Source organism: Sebastes fasciatus, chromosome 22 (genome assembly GCF_043250625.1).
Source record: "Sebastes fasciatus isolate fSebFas1 chromosome 22, fSebFas1.pri, whole genome shotgun sequence".
In the NCBI taxonomy this organism is placed as follows: domain Eukaryota; kingdom Metazoa; phylum Chordata; class Actinopteri; order Perciformes; family Sebastidae; genus Sebastes; species Sebastes fasciatus.
Genome location: NC_133816.1, coordinates 24,321,960 through 24,347,378, shown reverse-complemented (window position 1 = coordinate 24,347,378; position 25,419 = coordinate 24,321,960). Strand labels below are relative to the sequence as shown.

The 25,419-nt window shown below is 37.4% G+C and overlaps 2 protein-coding genes and 1 long non-coding RNA gene across 3 annotated transcripts; 1 reads left to right on the top strand and 2 right to left on the bottom strand.

Moving 5' to 3' along the window:
• LOC141760464 (low affinity immunoglobulin gamma Fc region receptor III-A-like) lies at positions 1–7,921 on the bottom strand. The gene is made up of 10 exons (XM_074623315.1): positions 7,821–7,921; positions 7,579–7,638; positions 6,563–6,808; positions 6,203–6,448; positions 5,974–6,039; positions 4,267–4,386; positions 3,556–3,639; positions 2,751–2,825; positions 1,526–1,602; positions 1–385 (listed from the first exon to the last, which is right to left on the bottom strand). The coding sequence occupies exons 1-10, from the start codon at positions 7,849–7,851 to the stop codon at positions 359–361; spliced, it is 1,032 nt and encodes a 343-aa protein (XP_074479416.1). The 5' UTR covers positions 7,852–7,921; the 3' UTR covers positions 1–358.
• Positions 7,922–10,056: 2,135 nt separating this feature from the next.
• On the top strand, positions 10,057–17,436 carry LOC141760462 (uncharacterized). Its single transcript, XM_074623313.1, has 6 exons — positions 10,057–10,170; positions 10,504–10,612; positions 13,379–13,720; positions 13,839–14,102; positions 14,188–14,313; positions 15,131–17,436. Exons 1-6 carry the CDS (start codon positions 10,162–10,164, stop codon positions 16,174–16,176), a joined length of 1,896 nt encoding a protein of 631 aa, XP_074479414.1. The 5' UTR covers positions 10,057–10,161; the 3' UTR covers positions 16,177–17,436.
• A 4,224-nt stretch (positions 17,437–21,660) lies between these two features.
• Positions 21,661–24,453, bottom strand: LOC141760443 (uncharacterized). Its single transcript, XR_012592366.1, has 3 exons — positions 24,293–24,453; positions 21,877–21,930; positions 21,661–21,755 (listed from the first exon to the last, which is right to left on the bottom strand). It is a non-coding gene; the product is annotated as an uncharacterized LOC141760443 (long non-coding RNA).
• Between the last annotated feature and the right edge of the window lie 966 nt (positions 24,454–25,419).

The following is a 25,419-nucleotide window of genomic DNA, read 5'->3' as shown; positions in this document are numbered from 1 at the left end:
TGCACTACCGAACGAGACGGAATTATCTGGCGAAGTAGTGGAGTGAAGACCGGGCTTTTATGGAGGGGTTGATTATCTGAATGAAGACCCGGTGTGCCTCGTTGCTGCCCTGGGAGGAGCCACACACATGCCCTGCCAGGAGGAAAAGAGAGAACAGGAGGGGGAGAGCAAACACAAAAAAACAAAAAACAACAAAAACTAAAACAGAATCGTAACACTGAAGTATATCTCTGATAAGTACATTAAAGGTGAACGCTCTTATTTTAAGTTAAAATAAGTATACTGATAGCACACTTGAATAAACTTCTATTTGGTAAAGATGCACATGTAGCATGATGTAATCAGTCCTCCATCTCCTTCAGTTAGGGGTCTCTTCCTCATCGATCTGTAACACACAGATGAAACATATTCATGCACAAGATAATATTTTAAAGAGTAACTACACCCAGGATATTAATTCTGCTTATGCTACCATCTGGTGGATAGTACATGCTCTGTCTACACCCTGTATGCTGTACGATAGGGTGACTGACAATGCAGAATCGCCTCCTGGGCATTTCCAAAGTGAGTCATAAAACCCTCCAACAGCAAGCCTGCATTGATGCTGACTTACTGGCCACGTGCAATGGCGTTTTTGTGTCCGTCATGGAACATGCTCCGTACAAAGTTCCCTGAAACTACCCGCACAAACGTAAACTAATCAAACTAGTCAAAGCTAGAGGATAGAGGCTTTAATGTCACACCGAGCATCCAACCCGTACTCTTCAGATACTGACGCTTGCTCAGTGGCCCTCGGGGTCTGATACCGATTCACTGAGGCACCTTTTAGTGTCCATATGAGACGCACCAGGATGGATGTTATACTGTGCACAATGGTAGAATGTGATGATGCACAGGGTAAACATCATGACCAAAGGCTCCGTTGTGTGCACATAGCCTCCTGTAGTGGATATCAGGAGTATTTTAGAGCCAGATTCCCTTTCAAGAGGTAGAAAACCCATTTGGCACACTTTGGGTATCCAAGTGTGCCAAATGTAGAGTTCTCCTAGTCCTATCCTGACTAAAACCTTTGTAGAATCTATGTGCTTTGTGTTATTTATATCTGCTTTGGCTCAGTTGTAGTCAAGGAGTTGCTGAATGAATTCAGTGGCGTCTCTGTGCATGGCATCACTGCTATAATGGTGCTATCCACTGCGTAAGTAAACCTAAAGTAAACCTAAAGTAAACCTATGTTGGAAGTTTAATTTGAAAAGACACTATGCATGTAACGAGCAGAAACTGACCTGGTGTCCCTGACACGTCCAAAACTGACAATAGAAGGTTACCTATTGTGTCATAGTTCGAAGCGTATAGCGGCACTGAACAAGCATCAGCGTGAGTTGCGAGTGAGAATGTGTTGGAGCATCAAGTTACCTTCTCTGTCTTCCTTGCACTTATTTGTTAGTAATATAAAGATCTCGTGAAAAATGTTTGGTCAAATTTTGATTGAAGATATATAAAAGGCCAGTGTTACTGTCAGTCCTACCTCCTGGATGAATTCATATTCGGCATCCTCATCAGTCGGTAGGTCCGCGGTCACTGTGAAGCTGGATACTCCTGGTTCTGGAAATATGGACACAAATAAAACCATCTCAGCCTTTTGTTTGAATTGTTCATCAAAGTAACCAAAAATTCAAAAGTTATCCTTTATTTTCCATCATTGTCTCTATCCCATTACTTTGTCTCTCACCCTGAGCAAAGGCAATGGTGTGTCAATATCAGCCCAGTCGCACTGCAGTTCGTGAAATAGGCACGAAATTGTAATGTATTGATTTGGGTACATAGGCACAAATTTCTTGAAACCACGAATCAACATTGATTTGTCACGTAACTTCTGTACTTAAGTTAAGACACTTCCAGTTATTTTATCCCAAACCACGATCCTTTCCTGAACGTAACTAAGTAGTTTTATTTTGAAAAGACTGGAGATAAAAATGACACGTGCGTCAAGTGTTGTTGAAAGTCGTGCTGAGCATCACGAAAAAAAGGGAAATTCGTGTCAGTGTACACAAATCAAATAGATTCAATTTTGTGACTATTTCACAAACTGCCGTGAGACTGTGTCATCAATATCGTGCAAACACCATGTCAATGTTACGAAAATTACTTATATCGTCACGAGTGTCATGAGTATGCATTTTAGCCATTACACGTGTCAATTGTACGCTGCTTTTTGCGCGTCATTTGTACGCAATGCAAACGTCCGCAGTTAGGTTTAGGCAAGAAAACCTTCAAATAAGTATGTAAACTAAGTAAAATACATACAGAAACATTGTAACACAACTACGGGAAACACGTCACAAAAAAAACACAGACAATCGTCACGTGACAGGTTAAAAGTCCGATGTTTGTTGGACCCATCCACCATAAGGTCTTTCTCTCTTTTTTTCTACGTCATTAAGTCTTACTGTAGCATTTATTAGCGGATGTGTTTACATTGCAGTCAGTACAGGATACATGGTGTACAAATGACACACGGAAAGTCTGTGTAATGTTGTGGTATTTAGACGCCTTCCAGTGAGACCGGGTTCTACATAAAGTATGTTCTGTTAACATTTCTAAGACACTTTTGTTTTGACAAAAAACTAAATAGGTAAATGCCCAAAGTTCAAAGACACTCTTTCAACAATGTTGGTAATGTGTGAAGGTACTGTCTTGACAAATTAATGTAATCTACTGGATGGTCCTAAATAATTGAAAAACATGGTAACCATTTTGGAGAGCTGCCGAAGTGTCATTGACAGCGAACGTGGAGTTAAAAGATTGAGGAAAAGGTTCATCCTGATCTGAAAAAGAGACACAGTCAAGAAAACAGTCAAATCAACATCACATTCACATTTTAATCCTTCATATAAACATTAGGGCTGTCAATCAATTAGAATATTTAATCACAATTAATCGCAAATCAATCGCCCTTTTTTTATCTGTTCAAAATGTACCTTAAAGGGAGATTTTTCAAGTATTTAATACTCTTATCAACATGGGAGTGGGAAAATATGCTGTTTTATGCAAATGTATGTATATATTTATTATTGGAAATCAATGAACAACACAAAACAATGACAGATATTGTCCAGAAACCCTCACAGGTACTGCACTTAGCATAAAACAATATGCTCAAATCACAACATGCTGTTAGTGTGTCAGCGTTAAAGAAATGAATGGCGTTAAAATAAATTTGTGTTAAGGTGTTATTATTGTGTTAACTTTGACAGCCCTAATATAAACACAGGTTGGTTATCAGAATGCTACTCTTGTCTTGCTGCAGACGTGAGGGGCCCATCTTATCGTTTTTCTGTCTGTGGTTTGTGTCGAGTCCGAGGCTTAAATTATCTGCAGCGTCTAAAACAAAACACCATGTATGACATATTTAGCTGATGTGAAAGTGTGAAACAGAAGTTCTCATCAAACATTTCTGGTCACAACCCCCAAAGTGACATCTAGTTACTGTTGTTTGACCTTTGAATGCAGACACATGACTAACTTAACACGTTACTTCAAAGTGCATTAAATTACCTTTCTTCTTCTTCTTCTTCTTGTATTTTTTGATGACAGTATACAGGTCCTTCTTTGGATCATTCAGCTTTGCCTCTAATAAGACTGAAAAATAAAGGAAAATGTTTATTATCAAGTAAGGTAGGTAGGCAGACATACACAGATATATACTGAAAATATAACTTGTTTCTACATATGTTAAATGTTAAATTTAACAATTTCACTGAATTCAACCCAACTTGTTTTACTTCAGGTGGACTAATCTTATAAGGAGGTGAAACAGTGGACAACATCAGGTGATTGTTTGCCTGTTGAAGTGTTTCATAATATATAAATATCTTCCAATTAGGGGTGTCCAGGTCAAGTTTTGATCCTGATGTGAGTCCTTAAATATTGAGTATCTGCTGATACTGAGTCCGATGTGATACTTATATTTACGTTGTGGCTATCAAAGTTGAAGCGTTAATGCAACGCAATTTGTGATTTTTAGAAATATATTTCTGATACACTGAAACAACAGTTGATGTCTTCTAAATTCAACAAACAATTTTTTTTTCACAACTACAAAAACACTCGACCCGTGCTTGTTACAGAGTGATGCATCTTTTACCTCCTTAACAAAGTACAAGTACAGACTGTCATGATATTAACGTTGATTAGCGACCGCCGATATGACCTGCTGAAGTCTGAGTCAATCACGAGAATCACCAAACCGTAGTATAATTTTAGTACCTAGCTGTTTCTTCCAGTAAAGTAGTCCCATCACCAGCAGCTGCAGGAACAATATGACAGTGACAACGGTCCAAAGCAGGATGTAGTAATACCGGGAAAAATTAATGTCTTTGTCAGATGCTGGAAAGATGACAGAAAGTAGTTTAATTTTAAAAAAAGTCGATACAATACTGCAGGTATGAGTTTTTGTTGGAATTGTTCTGCCCCTTACTGGTAACAACTTGCACATTGCCGCTTTATGCAACAAATTTTAAAGTCGCCAGGAAAAATTGTTGGATATGGGATATGCATTGCATTCAGGTCACATTCGGTCACAGCAAGTGACGTAGTTTAAGTTGTTACGTTACGTTACGTTACGTTACGTTACGTTACGTTACGTTACATAACGTTACGTTACGTTACGTTGTTATGTTGTTACGTTACATTGTTATGTTACGTTGTTACGTTACGTTGTTACGTTACGTTGTTACGTTACGTTGTTACGTTACGTTGTTACATTACATTGTTACAAAAAGAGACAAACAAAAAGAGACACACCATTCAGTGTCGTTTTAAACCCAATCACGTAGTTTTTCTTTCCTAAAACTAACTGTATTTGTTTTATTGCGTTGTTACGTTAGGTTCTTATGCTAGGTTGTTAGGCTAGGTTGTTACGTTACCTTGTTGCGTTACCTTGTTACGTTACCTTGTTGCGTTACCTTGTTGCGTTACCTTGTTACGCTACCTTGTTACGTTAGCTTGTTACGTTTGGTTGTTACGTTAGGGTGTTACATTAGGTTGTTATGTTAGGTTGTTATGTTAGGTTGTTATGTTAGGTTGTTACATTAGGTCGTTACGTTAGGTTGTTACGTTACGTTAGGTTAGGTTGTTACGTTAAGTTGTTATGTTGGGTTTTTACGTTACATTAGGTTAAGTTGTTACGTTAGGTTGTTACGATAGGTTGTTACGTTACCTTGTTATGTTAGGTTGTTATGTTAGGGTGTTACGATAGGGAGCAACGTTAGGTTGTTACGTTAGGGTGTTACGTTAGGTTGATACGTTAGGTTGTTACGTTAGGTTGTTACGTTACGTTAGGTTAGGTTGTTACGTTAGGTTGTTAAGTTACGTTACGTTGTTATGTTATGTCATGTTTTTATTTACGTTGTTACATTACGTTACGTTGATACGTTACATGTAGTTTTTCTTTCCTAAAACTAACTGTATTGATTTTATTGCGTTGTTAGGTTGTTACCGTAGGTTGTTACGTAATGTTGTTACATTATGTTGTTACATTACGTTGTTATGTTATGTTACATTGTTACATTACATCTTTACGTCACGCCGTTACGTCACGCCGTTACGTCACGCCGTTACGTCACGTCGTTACGTCACGTCGTTGTGTTGTTACATTATTATTGAACACAAACTGTGATCTTTTTTATAACCTTAACCAAGTACTCTTGTTGCCTAAACCTAACCAATCATTTCACAAAACAATCATTTTATACACATTTCCCCAAAATTTATTCCGGACATATTTGATGTCTTTGAAAATTTTGTGGTTCATAATTTTCTACATCTTTTCAACTCTCTTTTTTAATCTGCTTGAAATGGACTAGTTCGTAGTAAGACTGCCAATTTAGATTATTTGGTTGCCTGCTCTGACTGCGTGCCTTTTGCTAAACACTATTATGATCAACAACCTAGTAAACTTTGCTTTTATCTTACCTGTGTTGTCTGCGCGTTGTGTGTTTGAGTCCTCAAATTGTTTCACTGGGCCAATATACTTCTCTTCTAGAATTTAAAATAAAGATCTGTGAGTTCGGTGTTTGGCTGCATTACATGAGTTTGTGCTGACAAAACCACTTGCCCAGAGAGCGTGGTGTTCAGGAGATTATAGAAGTTAACTCAAACTAACCATCAGTGTCTGCATTAAAATAGCAAAATATTGTCTCACCTCTGATAGCCAGCCAGCTCTGTGGTGATCCTCCGGCTCCAGAGATGTTACACTTGTAGAGTCCTTCATCAGATTTTGAAACACTGTGGATGGTCATGTTTCCTGTAGAGTTGCTCCTGATGAGGTGGCCATCTTTATAGAATACAGCTGTGAGGTTTGAGGAAGTCTTCTTGTTTCTGCAGCTCAGAGTCACATCGTCTCCCTCCATCACAGGAAGGACAGGACTCTCCAGGATCACTGAGCCAGCTGAACAACATTACAACATGTTTGGAAGCAGAAGTGCAATAAACACAATACTTTGGAGGTAATATTTTTGTCATTGATATGCAAGTTTAGAGTTGAAATCTGCAATCAACCTACCAGTGACAGTGATGTTGACAGTGTTGCTTCTCTGTCCTCTTCCACCTTCACACCAGTATTCTCCACTGTCTGATGTAAAGGCATAGTCAATGGTGCAGGTCACTGTGCCATTTGAACATTTTGGAAAGGATTGGTTGATGTTCCTCACTTTCCAACCAGCTGAGGCATTGACCCCCTCACAGGTAAAATAGACAGACCCGTATTCAAAGAGCTGCAGTCGGTTTGGAACGATACGAAAAGCTGCATCTGAGACAGACAGAGAACAACATAAATGAAGAACTTGGTTCCCAGAAATACACCAGGTACATACTGTAATAAAAAAAGGAAATCTTTTTCAGGTAAGGAGTTGCAAGGCCAGGGAGGAGACCCTGAACAGATGAACCCAGGTTGTGATCCGACTCATAGGGTTTTAGAAGTTCATAAATGTAGTATGGATAGCTAGATACCAGGTTATTCTTGAACAAAAATGTTAAATTGATTTGAAAATGTACCCTTTAGCCACTGAAGAAACCTTTGGACAGAGGTGTGGTTGTAAAACTTGAACTCGTTAAAAAACCTGCTGTTACATTTTGGACCAATCGTAGTTGAAAGAGACAATTATTGCTTCGGCATCATTTAAAGGAATAAAATAAATCCAAAGAAATGAGATGACAACTTTCTACAACAGTCAAACAGCACTCTCAGGTTTTAAGCCACAGGTTTTTGACTATGGATCAAATAAACTGAGCTCACATTTACTGATATTTAGGTGCAGAAATACGGCCAGAGTTGCCAGGTTCTACTGTTACATTAGCGGAGTGTCATCGGCATAATAGCGAATTCCGGGTCAACGCACTCAGACTTTATTTTTTCTCTTCCTTTTGCAGAAAAAAGCAGATTTAAACTTCTTGAAACCCAAACCACAAACTTGAGATGATATTTGTTATTCAGGTGTTATATCAAGCTGGCTTTAGAGTTAGGGTTCAGGTTTTAGGGTTCAGATATTTGGGTTCGGGTTGGGAACAACTACTACTTACCAGGTGGCTTAGAATAACTTTGCTGAACATATGCAACCAGCAGCATCAACACATTCATCACTGGAGAGTCAAAAGAGGAGAGTTGTGTAAATAGATGCTTTTATGTATCCAGATACCACACAATAAAAAGGGATAACTTAGTAATTTATCTCTAAATATATGTTACCATTGTTAATATCTTGTTTACTGTTATTTATATAGAGGAACAAGGCACGGAGAAAGAAGACAAATGCAGTACTCACTCAGTCTGAAGCAGAGAGCTGTAACCTCCATGATGTCTTGCTGCTGACTGTCTGAGCGTCAGACTGAATCAAAGCTAAATACAGAATGATGCAGTTGAGAACTTCCTCTTCCTGTGCACATTATTTCCGGGGTTAAGCAGGCTGCAGCTCTAGCTTTAAAAATACTTCAAGTGATCTTATATTTGGGCAAAAGGTACATAAAAAAATCACTTGTAGTGTGCTCTATACACTCTAGAAAGTGCACTTTAAAGTATACTCTCCGTTAACTACTAGTTTAATACTTTTTATACTGCAAGTACACTTGTAGCCCACTTTTTAGCAGAGATTCGAGTCTGCTACTCAAGAATACTTAATCATACTTTTCTTAAGTGTATTTTTATCAAAAGATTAAGTTTAAGTAGTAAATATACTAAGACTTTTCTGTATATTTTTCAGTATGAGCCAAGCATACTTAGACTTTTCTGTACATTTTTCACTATGAGCCAAGTGTACTTAGACTTCTCTGTATACTTGTCAGTATGAGCCAAGTAGACTTTTCTGTATATTTGTCAGTATGATCCAACTGTATTTAAACTTTTCTGTATACTTGTCAGTATAAGCCAAGTAGACTTTCCTGCATACTTGTCAGATATTAGAGCCATGCTGGTAGTATTTCTAAAAATTAAGCAACCTGATTGGATGATTCAAACCAAAGTTTCACTGATTTAATACGAGGGAAGAAAGAGGGAAAAGAGCTAGAGTTCAACTTTGCATGTGAGTGAGTGGTAAAAGAGTCTAGTATCTTCCTGTTTGAGCTGTTGAGCTCCATTTATCTGAGGTAGATGGTGTGCACATGAATAAGAAGTCCCACTCTGCCCCCTGCAGACCTGTCATCTCCCTCACGCTTTATAACATATTGCATGTTGTCAATGCTCCAGTTGCATTCGCTTCAGATTTTATTATGTGTAGTATTTTATGATAGAGTAGTAGTTACTAGCTCCCTGACAACTGGATCAAAGTTCATCTTCTTATTTGTATGTAACATATTAACTGAAAGATCAGCTAAAGCCTCCGGCAGGGAGACATTTATAGTCACTGGTTTGGCAATTTACTTTTTATGTACTTGTCAGAGATATACTTAACAAAATTATACTTAAATATACTTGGGTTCTACTGACAAGTGTACAGCAAAGTCTAAGTATATTTGGCTTGTGCTTTTTTTTTTATAGGAGTAGCCTGTTAGAGGGTGTGAGAGTTTGAAAACATATGTTTTGATATTAATTTACTTAAAATCTTGAAGAATTGTCTTCGTTTTTGCATCCTTTGTCCACATTTTTCTTTTTTAATCTCTTCACAAAATATTAAGTTGAATAGCAAAAGTCTGTTCATGTAATGCAAAAATCATTGGCTAAGTATTATAAGTTAAAGAAAACTTACAAGTATACTTGCAGTAAAAACTAATAAACTAGTAGTTTACTGAGAGCATACTTCAAAGTGTACGTTCATAAACTAAAAAGACTTGGGCTACAAGTATATAACTAGTACACTAACAGCATACCTATAAGTTCACCTCATAATATAGTTGCAGTACAACATACATGTTAGACTAGGTGTGTACTCAAAGTTTACTATTCTTATAAGCCTACTTTTACTTAATCTTTGATGGAGATACACTTAAGAAAAGTATAATTAAGTATTCTTGAGCAGCAGGCTGGAATCTCTGCTAAAAAGTGGGATACTTGCAGTATAAAAACTATTAAACGAGTAGTTTACTGAGAGTATACTTTAAAGTGTACTTTCATAAACTAAAACATGGGCTACAAGTATATAACTAGAAAACTATCAGTATACTTATAATATAGTTGCAGTACAAAATACAATTTAGGTGTAAACTAGTTGTGTACTCAATGTTTATTATTCTTACACTTAAAAAGTACACTTAAAAGTACACTTTTATAAACTAAAAAGTGGGCCAATTTAGTCCCAAGAATTATTGAAGTAGTACACTTAAAAGTATAGTACTAGTACACTGATATTAGTATACCTAAAACATAAAATATACTTTAGAAATATATTTGAACTTAACTTAATTTTGCTTCATTAAAGAAACTTGAAATATACTACTTTTTTGTAAGAGTTGCTGTTTTCGAGGCTTTTCCATCAAATTGAAGTGGTTTTCTGAACACTTGGAGGTCTGGGTATATGAAACTATTAATACATCAACGTTTTTTACAACAGGTAATGCAGACTTGGATCTAATAGGCTGAGCGGAGGGACTGCAGTAGATAAGACTGAGCAGGCGCCGTATACTGTATTTGTTTTAAAGACTTTGGACCCAGTGCAGCTCGCCGACTGAGAAAACATGCAAAAGGTAAGAAATCATTTTGCTGCTAAGATTTGATTTTTTAATTCAGAGGATTCTTCAACTTTCTCGAAATGAAAGCAAGTTTGTCGTCACAGTTGGTTTTTCTATGGAACATGACTCATTTTTCACAGCCCGAGCAGACGGACTTATGCACTCAAAAATGTTCTGAAAATGTCTTTTAAACTTCTTCATCATGTTGTATATCTTCAAAGGAATGAGTTAGGTAATAGCAACCTAATTTCCGAATGTTTTAAGAGATCAATATGTTTATTCTTTCCAGAATATCAAACCATTTTTGTCCACATGTGAATTTAGTTTTCGGTTTACTTTAATCCCTAGCTCTGCATGATGCCTGACCAGATGGCCAGACTGTCCTGTAAATCTCAACTCAGCTCTTTGATTTTCCATCACGCTGTTGCCTTCCTTCTCCTAACACACTCCCACGGAGGTAACGTATACATAAATATGATGATAAAGCGCATTATTGTAGAATTTAATGGACTACTACCTCATGTATGTGCTAATTAGGGTGGACAAAACAATGTCAATAAAATGCAATGCATACAAACCTATACGACCTCAGTTATAAAGTTTAATTTGCACCTACGAAAAAGATAGAATGTACTAGATGTACTAGTATTATAATTAAAAGTACAGTACTTCAGTACTTCTTGGGACTAAATTGTCCCACTTTTTAGTTTATAAAAGTATACTTTTATGTATACTTTAAGTGTAAGAATAGTAAACTTTGAGTACACTATACGTATACTGATTGTACTTAGCCAATGATATATGTTTAAGAAAGTACAAATATAAGCTAAGTATACTTAGACTTTTCTGTATACTTGTCAGTATAAGCCAAGTATACATAAACATTTCTGTATACTTGTCAGTATAAGCCAAGTATACTTAGATTTGTCTGTATACTTGTCAGTATTATCCAAGTATACTTAAGACTTTTCTGTATACTTGTCAGTATAAGCCAAGTATACATAAACATTTCTGTATACTTGTCAGTATAAGCCAAGTATACTTAGATTTGTCTGTATACTTGTCCGTATAAGCCAAGTATACTTCGATTTTTTTGTATACTTGTCAGTATAAGCTAAGTAAACTTGAAAATCCTTTTGTTAAGTATATTTCTAATAAGTACATAAAAAGTAAACTGAAAGTATACTCTCTTATTTTAAATTGAATAGAAGTATACTTATAGCACACTTGAATAAACTTCTTTTTGGTAAGGAACTGAACATTACATTTTTTTTAAAGCTGCTTTATAGGAGAGTGGTTGTTTTGGATTGCATTAGATTGCACACATAAAATTATACTTATAAATGCTATTAATTTATGGACAACTGCTGTTCCACAAATACTATAATAATCAGAGCAGATGATCATAACATTTGTATTTTAATGGATACCACCACTGCAGGTTAAAGACATGCATGTTGAGTGCTCTGTATTGTACTGAGATTGTACTGTGCATGATGTAAGCCAGCGCCATGGCATTACCTTCCCATCAGGACTGTGCCTTTACTTTTAAAAAATAACTTTAATGTTTCATCTTTTGCATTTGGATTTATATGGATACAACACTGCCTTTAGACTTTCTCGGGCTGAGACTTTGTACCCACTAAATCATTGTAAATCATTTACAACATTAAAGATATGCTGCTTTGCTTTTTACTATGCACTATGCGAACAATCATTGCCAGGCAGCGCTGCCTTGAATGCAAAAATATTGTCACCTCAGAAAAACTCTGTGGTAAAAATGAAAGTGAAAGGGTCCCTTGTGTTTGTTTGACTGATATGGCTTGTTTGACTTTGGCAGGTCAGTTAGATAAAGGCTGACCTCAATAATGTCGGGATCATAATGTTGGTTTATCATTAACGTTGTGCAGAGTTAATTGAAGTACTGCTGGCTTATAGATGTCTCTAGTCCAGTGTTGAATACATACTGTAATTATTTGTTGCAAACAAATTGTGTTTTCAGAGTTGTGTTTTTAGCGGTGCCAGCAGCATTAGAGATGGCAATGTCAGTCTATTGGCCCGTCGATTGGTCCACCATTTTTGTCCAGACTAAAATATCTCAACAACTATTGGATGGATTGCCATGACATTTGGTACAGATACCCATGGTGCCCAAAGGATGCATCCTAAAGACATTGGTGATCCTCTGATTTTTCATCTTGCGCCACCAGCCGGTCAAAGTTGTCACTTAACCTAGGAGATATCTTTACATTTATTTGAAAGATTTGCACAAACTTTGTAAAAACATGAATGTGAATTGTAATTACTTTGATGATCTTCTGACTTTTCGTCTAGCGCCATCATCAGGTCAATTTTTCAATGTGTCCAATACTTTGGTTTATGACCAAATACCTGCAGAACTAAAAACATTACCATCAGCCTCAGCTGCACTATGGTTTGTTCTAACAAGCAAGATGGTTGTAAGATGATGCACATGGTAAACATTAGCTGTGTCTCAATTCACTTCCATGTCGTACACTGTGCACACTATGTACTTATTTGTGTAGTGCGTGTATTTCAACAGGGTAGAGTTGTCTCAAATTGCACATGGTAGATCAGCCGATGACAGTCAACGACGTCCGTAACGGCAGTAATTCAAATCAGACGGGTACATTAACCCAATAATGGCTTCTATTTGACTACAGTAAAGCACATGTATAACTAAAATTTGTATAGTTTGGTGTTCGTAGTTTTAATCGCAACCGCTGCAGCTTCCTCGCCCGCCATTTTCACAAGTTTGAAACAGGTTGGTGGCCCCTCCCCATCCGCTACGTAGCAAAGATGGCGACCAGAAGTGTCCAGCGTTATGAATACAACATCCGGGGTACTCGTAGTGCACTGCATTTTGTCCTACTTCTCAGTGTGAACGCACATATGCGCTAAAAATAGCAAGTGTAAGTACGGAAGTACGCAAATTGAGACACACTAGGTATATCTGCTTAGCACCAGCATGTTAGCATGTTGATGTTAGCATTAGCTTAAAGCATATTGTAGACATTGCTTCGGTGTTGCTCTTTCGTCTATTCTTGTTCTGTCTTTTCTCAACCCTGAACAACATCATGCATGGAAAAATGATGAAGCTTTAACCTGCACTTCAATTTCAATTCCCAATGTTAATGTTGGAAAACAACGCAGTGATCTCTGGATTCTTGATGAGCATGTTGTCTTCATGTTTCTACCTAAGGTCAGTCTCAGGCGACTGGTCAACCTCAGCCAATAGTGACAATAGTCGGTGATGACATCACTTTGCCATGCCACGTGAAACCTGCCACGGATGCCGTTCACCAGATGCTGGAGTGGTCGAGACCTGACCTGAACCCCAGATTTGTCCACGTGAGGCGGTTCGGCGAAGACCGACTGGTTGATCAGAATCCATCCTACAAAGGAAGAACATCGGCGTCCATCGACAGACTGAAACAGGGAGACATGTCACTGACGCTGTCCAAAGTGAAACTCTCTGATGAGGGAACGTACAGATGCTTCAGTCCAGGGTTAGAAACAGACTCTAGTGTTCAGCTCGTTGTCGGTAAGTGAACATACTTGTTGACGGAGCATCCTTTTTGTAAATTATGCATTCTTTCAATCATCAATTTCAACCCTTGATTTTCATTATTTTCTGGCTTTTCTCTTTTTCTCTGTATCAGGCACTGTCATCAAGATAACCAAAGTCAGCAGTGGAGTGTTACAGTGTCAGTCTGAAGGCTGGTATCCAGAGACTGAGGTGTTGTGGCTGGACGGTGAGGGAAACCTCCTCTCTGCTGGACCTCCAGAGACAGTCAGAGGTCCTGATGACCTCTATACTGTCAGCAGCAGAGTGACTGTGGAGAAGAGACACAGCAACAGCTTCACCTGTAGAGTCCAACAGAAGAACACCAACCAGACCAGAGAGACACACATCCAAATCCCAGGTAGATATGAGTTATATATTTCCGATCACTGTTTTAGCTTTAAACTGATGATTTTTAAATAATAATCTGTATTTTATCTTCTCAGATGATTTATTCACGGACTCGTCTGGTGCTAAGTCTTCTGCTTCTACCATCATTGGTTTGGTTGTCGGTATCTTGTTTATTCTTGTGGTCGCCTTCGTTGTGTGGAAATGGAGACAAAACAAAACCAGTAAGTCAAGAGTTTTTTAATACAACCCTGAGATGGTTCAGGATGTTCTCATACACCGTTCGTAGCTATACCAACGAAGAGTAACGCACTGTAATTCGTATATATCCCACAAAAACAATTCATATGTAATCCACGTAATTGTAAACCAGGGAGTATAAAGAGCGCCAAACACAGCGTATAGAGGAGGTCGGGGGGGATTGGTGGGTCATAAAACACCAGAGTTTCGCCCAGGAGACCGCTGATCATGTCCTGTGTGAAACCAGAAGTCAGCGTTGATTTATTTGTCACGCAAGTTACATCCCCTCCGTTGTCATTTTAAATCAAACCACGATCTTTCCCCTAAACCTAACTAAGTAGTTTTTGTTATGTACTTAAGTAATGCCACTTCCGGTTGGGCGTAACTTGATGACAATCTTTGCCTAAACCTAACTAAGTAGTTTTGTTGCCTAAACCTAACAAAGTTGTTTCCTATGAAGACGGAAGTTTATTTTGAAAAGACTGGAGTGGAAAGTTGACGCTGGACAATCGAAGGAAAAATGATGGATAACTTTTCGCAAGATATCATATGAACCATTGTATAAACATACTAATTTTACTCATTATAGTGACATAAGGAAGAGGTTTTACACCTTTGGTTTTGGTGAAATACATCATTTCTATGCAGTCATTTTAACAGCACATTCCATATTATTATCATTTAGAGGTGTTCATTGTTTTCAGTCATTTTGATGCAAACAATGTTTTAGCTTCTTGTTGATACGCTTGTTGTGCTTTTGCAGCTAATGTCCGTCTTTTCTGTTACTGTTTCTGCACACAGAGACCAAGAAGCACCATATGGATGAAGAAACATGGGGAGGAGGAGAGAGGAAGAGCAACTCTATAAATAATGATTCAGAACAGGAGTCTCTCATAGAAAGAGAAACAGACAGCAGAGAGAAACTCACAGTAGAGACAGAGACAATGATGAATCAGGTCAAGATGGAAGAAGATAATAGCGCTGAATGTTTAAGTGAAGAAACAGGACGTTCATGTCAGATAGAGGAGGAAACACACCAGGAGAAGGCAGAAAGAGAAATTAACAATACTTTAGCAGAGGGAGAAACACAACCAGAGGAAACAAAGTCTATAAATACTGAAACATCAGCTCCAGGTCCAGCAGAGAGAGGAACACAACCAGAGCAACCAGAGCAACCAAATACTGAAAGAGCAGCTGAGGGTCAGATGGATGGAGATGGACAACAACAACAGGTTAGGTCAGAAGGAAAGGCAAAGAATGATTCAGACAACAGGGATGACAATGCCAAGTCAATAAGTGAAGAAATACCAGCTCCAGGTCCAACAGATGGAAGAACACAACCAGAGCAACCAAATACTGAAAGAGCAGCTGACGATCTGATGGATGGAGATGGACAACAACAACATGTCATGACAGGAGAAGAAGCAAAGAATGACTTGGACAACAAAGAGGAAGATAACAAGTCAACAAGTATAGAAACTCCAGGTCAGGATTCAACTGATGAAGAAAATAATGATTTTGACCAGACAGGAGGACAGACGGTGAAGATTGACCCCACTCCATGTCCAACAGAGAGAGAAGGACACACAGATAATAATAGAGATAGGAAAGATGGAGTGGACAACACAAAACCTCTGTCTCCAGCGGATGGACCATCTCAGAAAGATGAAGACGAGGACACTGAATCTACAAATAATGAACCAGCAGATCAAGGTTCAAATGAGGGAGACACACAAAGAGATGAACTCCAGGCAGGAGCAGAGAGAAACACTGAGGACAAGAAAAACACTGAAACAGAACGTCCATGTTCACCAAAAACAGATCGGCCAACTGAAAAACAGCCATAGAAGAGTCCCGACAGCAGAGATGGAGAGGACGGTATGACATCCAGGAAAGGAAACACAACATCTGACCAGCCCCCGACAGCACAAGCACACAGTGATGTGGAGAATACAGAGGAAGAGACACAGAAAACAGAGGGAGAAACACATGAAAAGCAACGTATTAATGGTCAGCCAGAGAAGCAGCTGAATCAGGCAGACATTAATGATACAGCAACATCAAGAGCAGCATGTGGAAAGAGAAGACAGAAGAAGAAGTGACAGAAATAAAAATGTGGCAGAAGAAGAGCATCATCCGAACACCAGAGGAGATGAAGCTAGTTATTCAAGTGGCATCCCAGATCTTCAGCATGTGACGGGGGTAGAAACAGACCAACAACAGAGCGCTGACGATACAAAACTATAGATAAAGAAAGAATACAGATCAAATTAAACTGCCGCTGGAGGAGCCAGAGGACAATGAGAGGAAGCTCCAGTTAGAGAAAAGTTGGGGAGGAAAATCTGTCATGTCCATTTCCAAAGGGGTCCCTTGACCTCTGACCTCCAGATCAGTGAATGTAAATGGGTTCTATGGGTACCCACGAGTCTCCCCTTTACAGACATGCCCACTTTATGATCATCACATGCAGTTTGGAGCAAATCATAGTATTTTTTATGCTAAATGCAGTACCTGTGAGGGTTTCTGGATCAATATCTGTCATTGTTTTATTTTGTTAATTGATTTCCAATAATAAATATATACATACATTTGTATAAAGCAGCATATTTGTCCACTCCCATGTTGATAAGAGGATTAAATACTTGACAAATCTCCCTTTAAGGGACACTCTGAACTGATACAAAATGTGTGATTAATTTGCGATTAATCACGATTAACTAGATTTGAATCGACTGACAGCCCTAATGAAATATATGTTCTCCTTGTTTGAGTTGTTTTTAGTTGTAGAGTCAACAATATTTGAACTGTCTTACAAACCAAATGCAACCAGTTGCTTTAATTATTATTGAAAACTAAGAGTGCATGATGTTTTTGTATTCATAATTTTGGATGTTATGATGTTTCATGGTCTGAGTTCATTGTAAATAAAGATGTTGTGGAGGAGGCTGTGACTGCACTGACAACAAGAAATGTCATTTAGAGCTTTTTTATTTATCTTTTCAGCATCATGTTAAACTTCTAAATTGTCTTTTTATTACCAGTTTGTAATATGTTGCATCAGTGTGATGATACTGTATGTCCTTTATGAAATAAACCCAAAGATCTCCGTCTGTCCTGCAGTTCTTATTGAATAATTTATACAAAATAACTAAATAGATAATGACAATATAACAAACACACTTTAAAAACACACTCATTTATATATGTAATCAATGAAAAACATGTTCAGAGCTTGTGTTGTGTCTTAATATACGACAACAGTCATCGTATTTAGCAGCTAATGTTGCACATTGATTTTTCTCCCCACATGAATAAGTCAGTTTCTGAGGATCGGGGAGATGGATATGCTCAGGATATATGTTATCACCTGTCAAACGCTGCACACCTGTAATCAATCTACTCATCAACACTGCAGTATATCAACTCCAGTTCTCTCCATCACTCTCTTTCAGAGCGTTATCTCTACTACTGTGTTGGTCACTGGTGTTAAACTCTCTTTGTTGATACTTAAAGATAAGGTCTTCTTCTCTCCTCCTTTCATTGTTGCTTCGTCTTTCACAGCCTCCCTGCATTCCTTCCATAAGCTTCATTAATTCTCTTCTCCGTTGTGTTTATTGTCTGATTGTTATCACATGTAAATGGGATCAAACACATTCAGAGAGCTGTGTCTGTATTCTCAGCAAGTTCAAAATAATTCTGATTAATAAACTCTTTCAGTATATTTGAGCAATAACAGTTCTCTATGGAAGAAGAGACGTGTTGATGAGACAGATGATGATGGTGTTTGGTTTTACAGCAGAAGGCAGAGTGAGAGTTATTATCCATACTGGTGATGAGTTACCAGTGTGAGAGCTTCAATAAAACCTAAATACAAGACTGTCTGTCATGTTATTATTATTTTATTATTATTATTTTAACCTGCATGCTCTTATACTGTATGATATAATATGATTTATGATAGCTCTTTTAGTCTGAAACAGGAGGTTTTTGAATATGATAAATACTAATATCTACATAGCTGTCAGTCTAACTGACGTACTGACATTTTGGCATACATTTCCAATAGGACAGGGTAATATGTCAATATTACTTGTACTTTCATAAACTAAAAAGTGGGCTACAAGTTTAATATAACTATTAAACTAACCGTATACCTATTCACTTGTTTAGTTCATAGTGTAGTTGCAGTACAAAATACAACTCGGATGTAAACTAGTTGTCTACTCAAAGTTGACTGTTCTTACACTTAAAGTACACTTAAAAGTTTACTTTTAGAAACTAAAAATGGGCCAATTTAGAAGAAGACTCCCCGAGTTTATTATAGAGACCAAATAAATGCATCAGTGTGGCTTCAAGTCGGACTGATGTGACAGCATCATGCTGGTGGTCGACCACAGTGAGGGCATGAAAAAGCTGCTTCTGATAAACAGACGTGTGAACAGAGCAGATAGAACGACGAGGTTTCACTGTTACACCGCAATAAAAGTAAACTGTTGCTGTACTGACTGATCACATCGTCCAGATGAACAGTTAAAACAGGACTAATAAATGCACAAACACTATACTCTCTTTATTTCTAATATACAAAATCTGCCATCTTTTGTTTTGAATTCAGTTTAAAGCTTCACAAAGTGCAAGTGTAAATGGAAAGTGTAGCTATATTTATAAGTTAATGACTTTTTACAGAGTGAACAGAAGACACAAATACAACATGTTGAGATATGAACGGTTTCATGTAGCTGCTGGCTGATTATTGGATAACATGCTTTTGTTGCTGAGTTAAAAAAACAACACAAATCCGTTGAACACAAAGCTGCAAATTCAACATTATTAATGTTTCTTCTTCTCGTTCACACATTAACACGGAGTCTTCTTCAGTCAGATGTCTCTGCTCTGTGTGGCCTCTAACTGGGTCACTGAGTGAAGTAAGTGAAACCACAGATGTGTGTTTCAACAGTTTAGCAAATAAAATAAATTGTAGAGCTCAGCCTCAAGTCATTCAGTTGACTAGAGATGTCGTCACTCCAGGTCGGCGTCTTCGAGGCTTCGGTGTCCTGCAAACCTTCATCTCTTCTATGGAAGACAACATTTACTGATTAACACTAATATTGTCACGACCGTTTCTTTTTGTGTCTCCAGCTCTCCATGCCACCAATGGAGCACGTGAGTCAGTTTTATATTAGTTTCTCTGTATATTGCAAACTGTTTTTATTCTTAATACTGTGAACCTTGGCACATCCCCTAGAATATATCTTTTCATATTCTTGCCAAGCTTTCATTTTAAACAGATATATATATATATATATATATTGTAATTTTCTATTCTGTGATTCTTGTTTATGCACCAAAACACCAGATTCCTTGTATGTAAAAAATAATCTTGGCAATACACCTGCCACCTCTCTCCCCACACGGTTTCTTATTTAGCTTATTAATTATTAGCGTTTTGTATAACAGTTGCTGCTTGATGTGAAACCATGGTTATGAAATGTTAAGACAGTTTCCTTTGGAGAGAGGGAAGTTGGTCGAAAAGCTTGCCGCTGTATTTATACACTACATCTTAAAGAGGGGAGCTTCATTAAGCTGTCTGAATTCTGTCGGTTTCTCCTGTCTCTCTGATTGCTGCAGAGCTGATTCACCTGTTATTAGCTGCACACCTGCAACTTGTCTACTCATCAACGCTGCAGCATATCAGTAACAGTTTTTAACACCCTCATCTCTCTCAACTATAGTCTGGACCAGTATCTGCACCACACCGTAATATATTCTGTGTTCTTGGCTGATTTTGACACACACCACTTGAGTTCACATTTAAAGGAGCATACATGTCGTACAGTTGTAGTGTGGAGAGTTCAACATCACCATAAAAGAGTGATTAGTGAGATTAAGAGGAAGTTGCTGCTGTGAGTGTCATTACCTTCAGGACCGGAGCGTAGAGAAGATCCTGCTCTGAGTGTTCGGCTGCTGTGGACCTCGGAGTCGCTGCGGAGTTTAATAATCCGGATTCTGCTTTAGAAATAAGTACAATTCATGTTAATACACAATAAATCTGATCATATTTTTCTTTTGTTTTATAGAATGATATAAATAAATTCACATTTATACTTTGCCATGGTAATCTCTTGTTGTTTTAAAGACCGTTTCACACCTTTCACCTTCAAAGAATACACACATCTAAAGCGCTATACTATTCTGAGGTGTGCCACACTGAGAGGCCATTAACTTCTGTTTTTTTTTTTTAACATTTTCAAACCGTGAATAAAATATGAAGTGAGTTGATGCTCCAAAAATGTCCATTTATCACACCATGCATCTTTTACAATTACTATAAATACTCTGAATTAATTGTAAATGTACATGTTAGTGAGGTCAGAGTAGCAGTCACTTTGTTGGGGTCAAAATAACCCAGGATGTAATGATAGTCATCGACATAAACAAAATAATGGTCAAAATATTAAAAAATATTCTTAATTCACATGATCGTAAAATGGTAAAACATAAAACAACAACTGTCAAAATAAACAAAATAATCTAAATAAATAAAATAATTGTCAAAATAAATAAAGTATTAGTCAACATAAGTCAAAATAGTCAGAATAATCTTAACTCATAATAATCAAACAAACAAAAAAATAGTCAAAATAAACAAAATAACAGTCAGTAAAACCTTAACTCAATAATAGTCAAAACAACCTTAACTCCCAGGTGAGTTCTACATGTGGACCTTAAACCAGATACAGATGTGATGTTGAAATGTCTGTAGTTGTGTTGTGTGTGAGCAGCTTCTTAGAAAATATGTGAAATTGTCCACCTGCATGTGAATAACAAACGAACCCTGTTGGAGATCTTGTGGAGTTTTACTCATCGTCAAAGTAGAGTAAACAGGTTGAAGTGAGGATTCATCATCGTCATCATCTGAAGGAGAGAAACATCAGAAAGCAAGAGACACACGGTTAATTATAAATACTGTTAATAGACTGAAGGGGTGAAAAGGACCCCTCACCTTCATCAGTTTGTGGTTTTCTGCTGTAGTTGGACTTGAGATGGAGGCTCAAATTATCAGCAGCGTCTGCAGTGTCTTAAATAAAACACCCAGTGAGCCACACACTGAGAAAATGTAAAAATAATCCACATCATCATCGGTGCTGCTGTCTCCGACACCTCAACTGTCACCTCGAACATGAGGGACAGGAACTCTTCTCGTTATTTTCATTTTCTCTGTGGTTAACCTTCTTAAAGATGATATATACGCTGTGTCTCTCAAAGTGTACATGTGCTTATAAAATATAAAACAATAAATATATAAGTAATCCATTAAAGTCTTGCCGTGTTCCTTACATCAGGTTACCTTTGTTTTTTCTGGGTTTTGTGACGACGACTGCATACGTCACGTCGTCTAGATCCTCTGCAGCGTCCTCTCCATAGACTGACACAGAAAACACATTTAGTTTTAATTCTTTAGTCATTAAGTTAAAAAATAAAGAAATAAAGAAATGAATGTGTTGGAGTTTACTTACAAAGTTGTTATAAACAACTACAGTCCTCACCATTATGACTGTCCTCGTCTGAGCGTGACGCTGCTGTTGGCGTCTTTGAGGAAACTGATCATATTTTTCTTTAGTTTTATAGAATGATATAAATAAATTCACATTCATACTTTGCCATGGTAACCTCTTGTTGTTTAAAAGACCGTTTCACACCTGTCACCTTCAAAGAATACAGTAAGTACTATCCTATTCTGAGGTGTGCTACACTGAGAGGCCATTAACTTCTGTTTTTTTTTTTTTTACATTTTCAAACCATGAATAAAAATATGAAGTGAGTTAATGCTCCAAAAATGTCCATTTATCACACCATGCATCTTTTACAATACTGTAAATACTTTGAATGAATTGTAAATGTACATGTTAGTGAGGTCAGAGTAGCAGTCACTTTGTTGGGGTCAAAATAACGCAGGATGTAACGATACCTGTCAAAATATTAGTCATCGACATAAATAAAATAATGGTCAAAATATTAAAAAAAATTCTTTATTCACATGATAGTAAAATGGTAAAACATAAAACAACTGTCAAAATAAACAAAATAATCTAAATAAATAAAATAATTGTCAAAATAAATAAAGTATAAATCAACATAAGTCAAAATAGTCAGAATAATCTTAACTCATAATAATCAAACAAACAAAATAATATTCAAAATTAAACAAAAATAGTAAAAATAAACAAAATAAACAAAATAATAGTCAAAACAACCTTAACTCACTAACGGGTGAATTCTACATGTGGACCTTAAACCAGATACAGATGTGATGTTGAAATGTCTGTAGTTGTGTTGTGTGTGATCAGCTTCTTAGAAAATATGTGAAATTGTCCACCTGCATGTGAATAACATACGAACCCTGTTGGAGATCATGTGGAGTTTTACTTATCGTCAAAGTAGAGTAAACAGGTTGAAGTGAGGATTCATCATCGTCATCATCTGAAGGAGAGAAACATCAGAAAGCAAGAGACACACGGTTAATTATAAATACTGTTAATAGACTGAAGGGGTGAAAAGGACCCCTCACCTTCATCAGTTTGTGGTTTTCTGCTGTAGTTGGACTCGAGATGGAGGCTCAAATTATCAGCAGCATCTGCAGTGTCTAAAATAAAACACCCAGTGAACCACACACTGAGAAAATGTAAAAATAAACCACATCATCATCGGTGCTGCTGTCTCCGACACCTCAACTGTCACGTCCAACATGAGGAACAGGAACTCTTGTTATTATTTTCATTTTCTCTGTGGTTAACCTTCTTAAAGATGATATATACCCTGTGTCTCTCAAAGTGTACATGTGCTTATCAAATATAAAACAATAAATATATAAGTAATCCATTAAAGTCTTGCTGTGTTCCTTACATCAGGTTACCTTTGTTTTTTCTGGGTTTTGTGACGACGACTGCATACGTCACGTCGTCTAGATCCTCTGCAGCGTCCTCTCCATAGACTGACACAGAAAACACATTTAGTTTTAATTCTTTAGTCATTAAGTTAAAAAATAAAGAAATAAAGAAATGAATGTGTTGGAGTTTACTTACAAAGTTGTTATAAACAACTACAGTCGTCACATCATGATTGTCCTCGTCTGAGAGTGATGCTGCTGTTGACGTATTTGAGGAAACTGACGGATAGAAAAGCAAAAATGTTTCGATCAACAGAAACACAGAAAAGACATTTAAAGTTTAATATTTCAAAAAGTGTAAAATATTTATCAACCGACTATCAACAACTGTGTAAAACTGTTACATATCAAAGAATACTACAAACACAAGTGTGTTAAAATAGATATAAAGGAAGGCAGGATATAGCTCAGTACATTTGTTGGTTAGTCCGGGTGCTTTTCCCCACAACATTAGATTATTGTATAGTTACACTAGTATAGTTTCTTTAAGCGGTTTCCTTCCATTTTAAGTAAAAATAATGGAAAACAAGTCAAAATAAATTGACCAACATGAAGTTACACAAGCATGTAACATGATATCCTCAAAGGTTATAGGCTAAGGGAAAGTTGAAAATCACATTTTAATCCGTCTTATAATATTTTGTTTGATTTTATATTTGTAGCTCTTTCTGGGAAACATCATGTGATACACAGGAAATTACTTGTTTAATATGTCTGTTTTGAACTGTTTAGTAACCATCAATACAATATATAACAATATATAATAATATATATATGAAGTAACGGCTGCTTCAACGCAGCAATAGTTTTTGGGTTTCTCACAGCCACGGCTCTAATTTAAAACTCATAACCTAAAACATCTGATGGCTTGAGCTTGTTGAAGGCAGCATTTAGTTATGTTCAGTTCAGCTGATTATTTGACCTCCTTGGAACTGATTTACACGGTTGCTTTCTTGTTTAAGTGGTTCGTTATTGATACATATCATATTACGGTGATGAAGTTAACTTCTCTGTACCTCTGTGTATCCTCATATGAAGGACTCCCTCCACCAGCATCACAACCGCTATTAAAATGGTGACGACGACGACCGGCAGCAGGATGAGGAGCTGAGGGCCATCGGAGTCGGAGTCGGAGTCGGAGTCGGAGTCGTCGGAGTCGTCGTTTTCGGAGAGGAGCTCTTCGTGAGATGATGTTGGAGAGATGGTAGGAGAAACGGTATTTGCTGTAACATTACAAATAACACTACGTATGGAACTTTAACTGTAAATGTAAATTTTTTTAAACGTGAGAAAGTTGCAAAATATAAATATTGATAACATCACATCACAATGATCACAATGTTTACGACACTGGCAGGCACATTCCTTTAAAAAACAGCCATACTGAATTTATATTAAGCTTCAAACAACTACATTTGTCAAAGTAGAGGTGACATCAATTTGCTCATATACAACTCGTCTATATGTTGTTTTGTAACACTGTTCTGTCTGACCTCTGACAGCCAGCCAGCTTCCTGGTGAATCTCCAACTCGAGAGATGCGGCAGTTGTAGACGCCTTCATCAGACTTGGAAACATTGTGGATGGTCATCTCCCTGGATGAACTGCTCTGCACGGGTTGGCCACCTTTGTAGAAACCGGCCGGGAGGTTGGAGGACGGAGTCGTCTTACTTCTGCAGCTCAGAGTCACATCATCTCCCTCCGTCACAGGAAGAGCAGGAATCTCCAGGATCACATCTCCAGCTGAGCAACATGTCAGTAAAACGTTAGTTTTATGTACAAACTCACAACTAGAATTACTCACAATAGAACGCTGATTGAATCAAGTAAGCAGTAATTTAACACAGTGACAGACAGCCCTAATAATAGAAGCCATGAAGCTGGTTGGTTTAGGTTAAAGTTACAGATTAGTTTGGGGATTTATAAGTATTACTACTCCTAGTGTGCTTCCAGGTAGAGAGGAAGGCATCCCAGACAAAGTCCTCACACACATCTGTCTCCACGTTTTTTACATTTCCCTATACATTTTGCAAGATTCTGTAAAAATATAAATTGAATAAAAATGTTACTTGACCGTGCTACCTTGAATTATTGAAGAAACCTTTGCTCTCCTCTCACGCGTTCACGGTGAACGGGGAAACAAA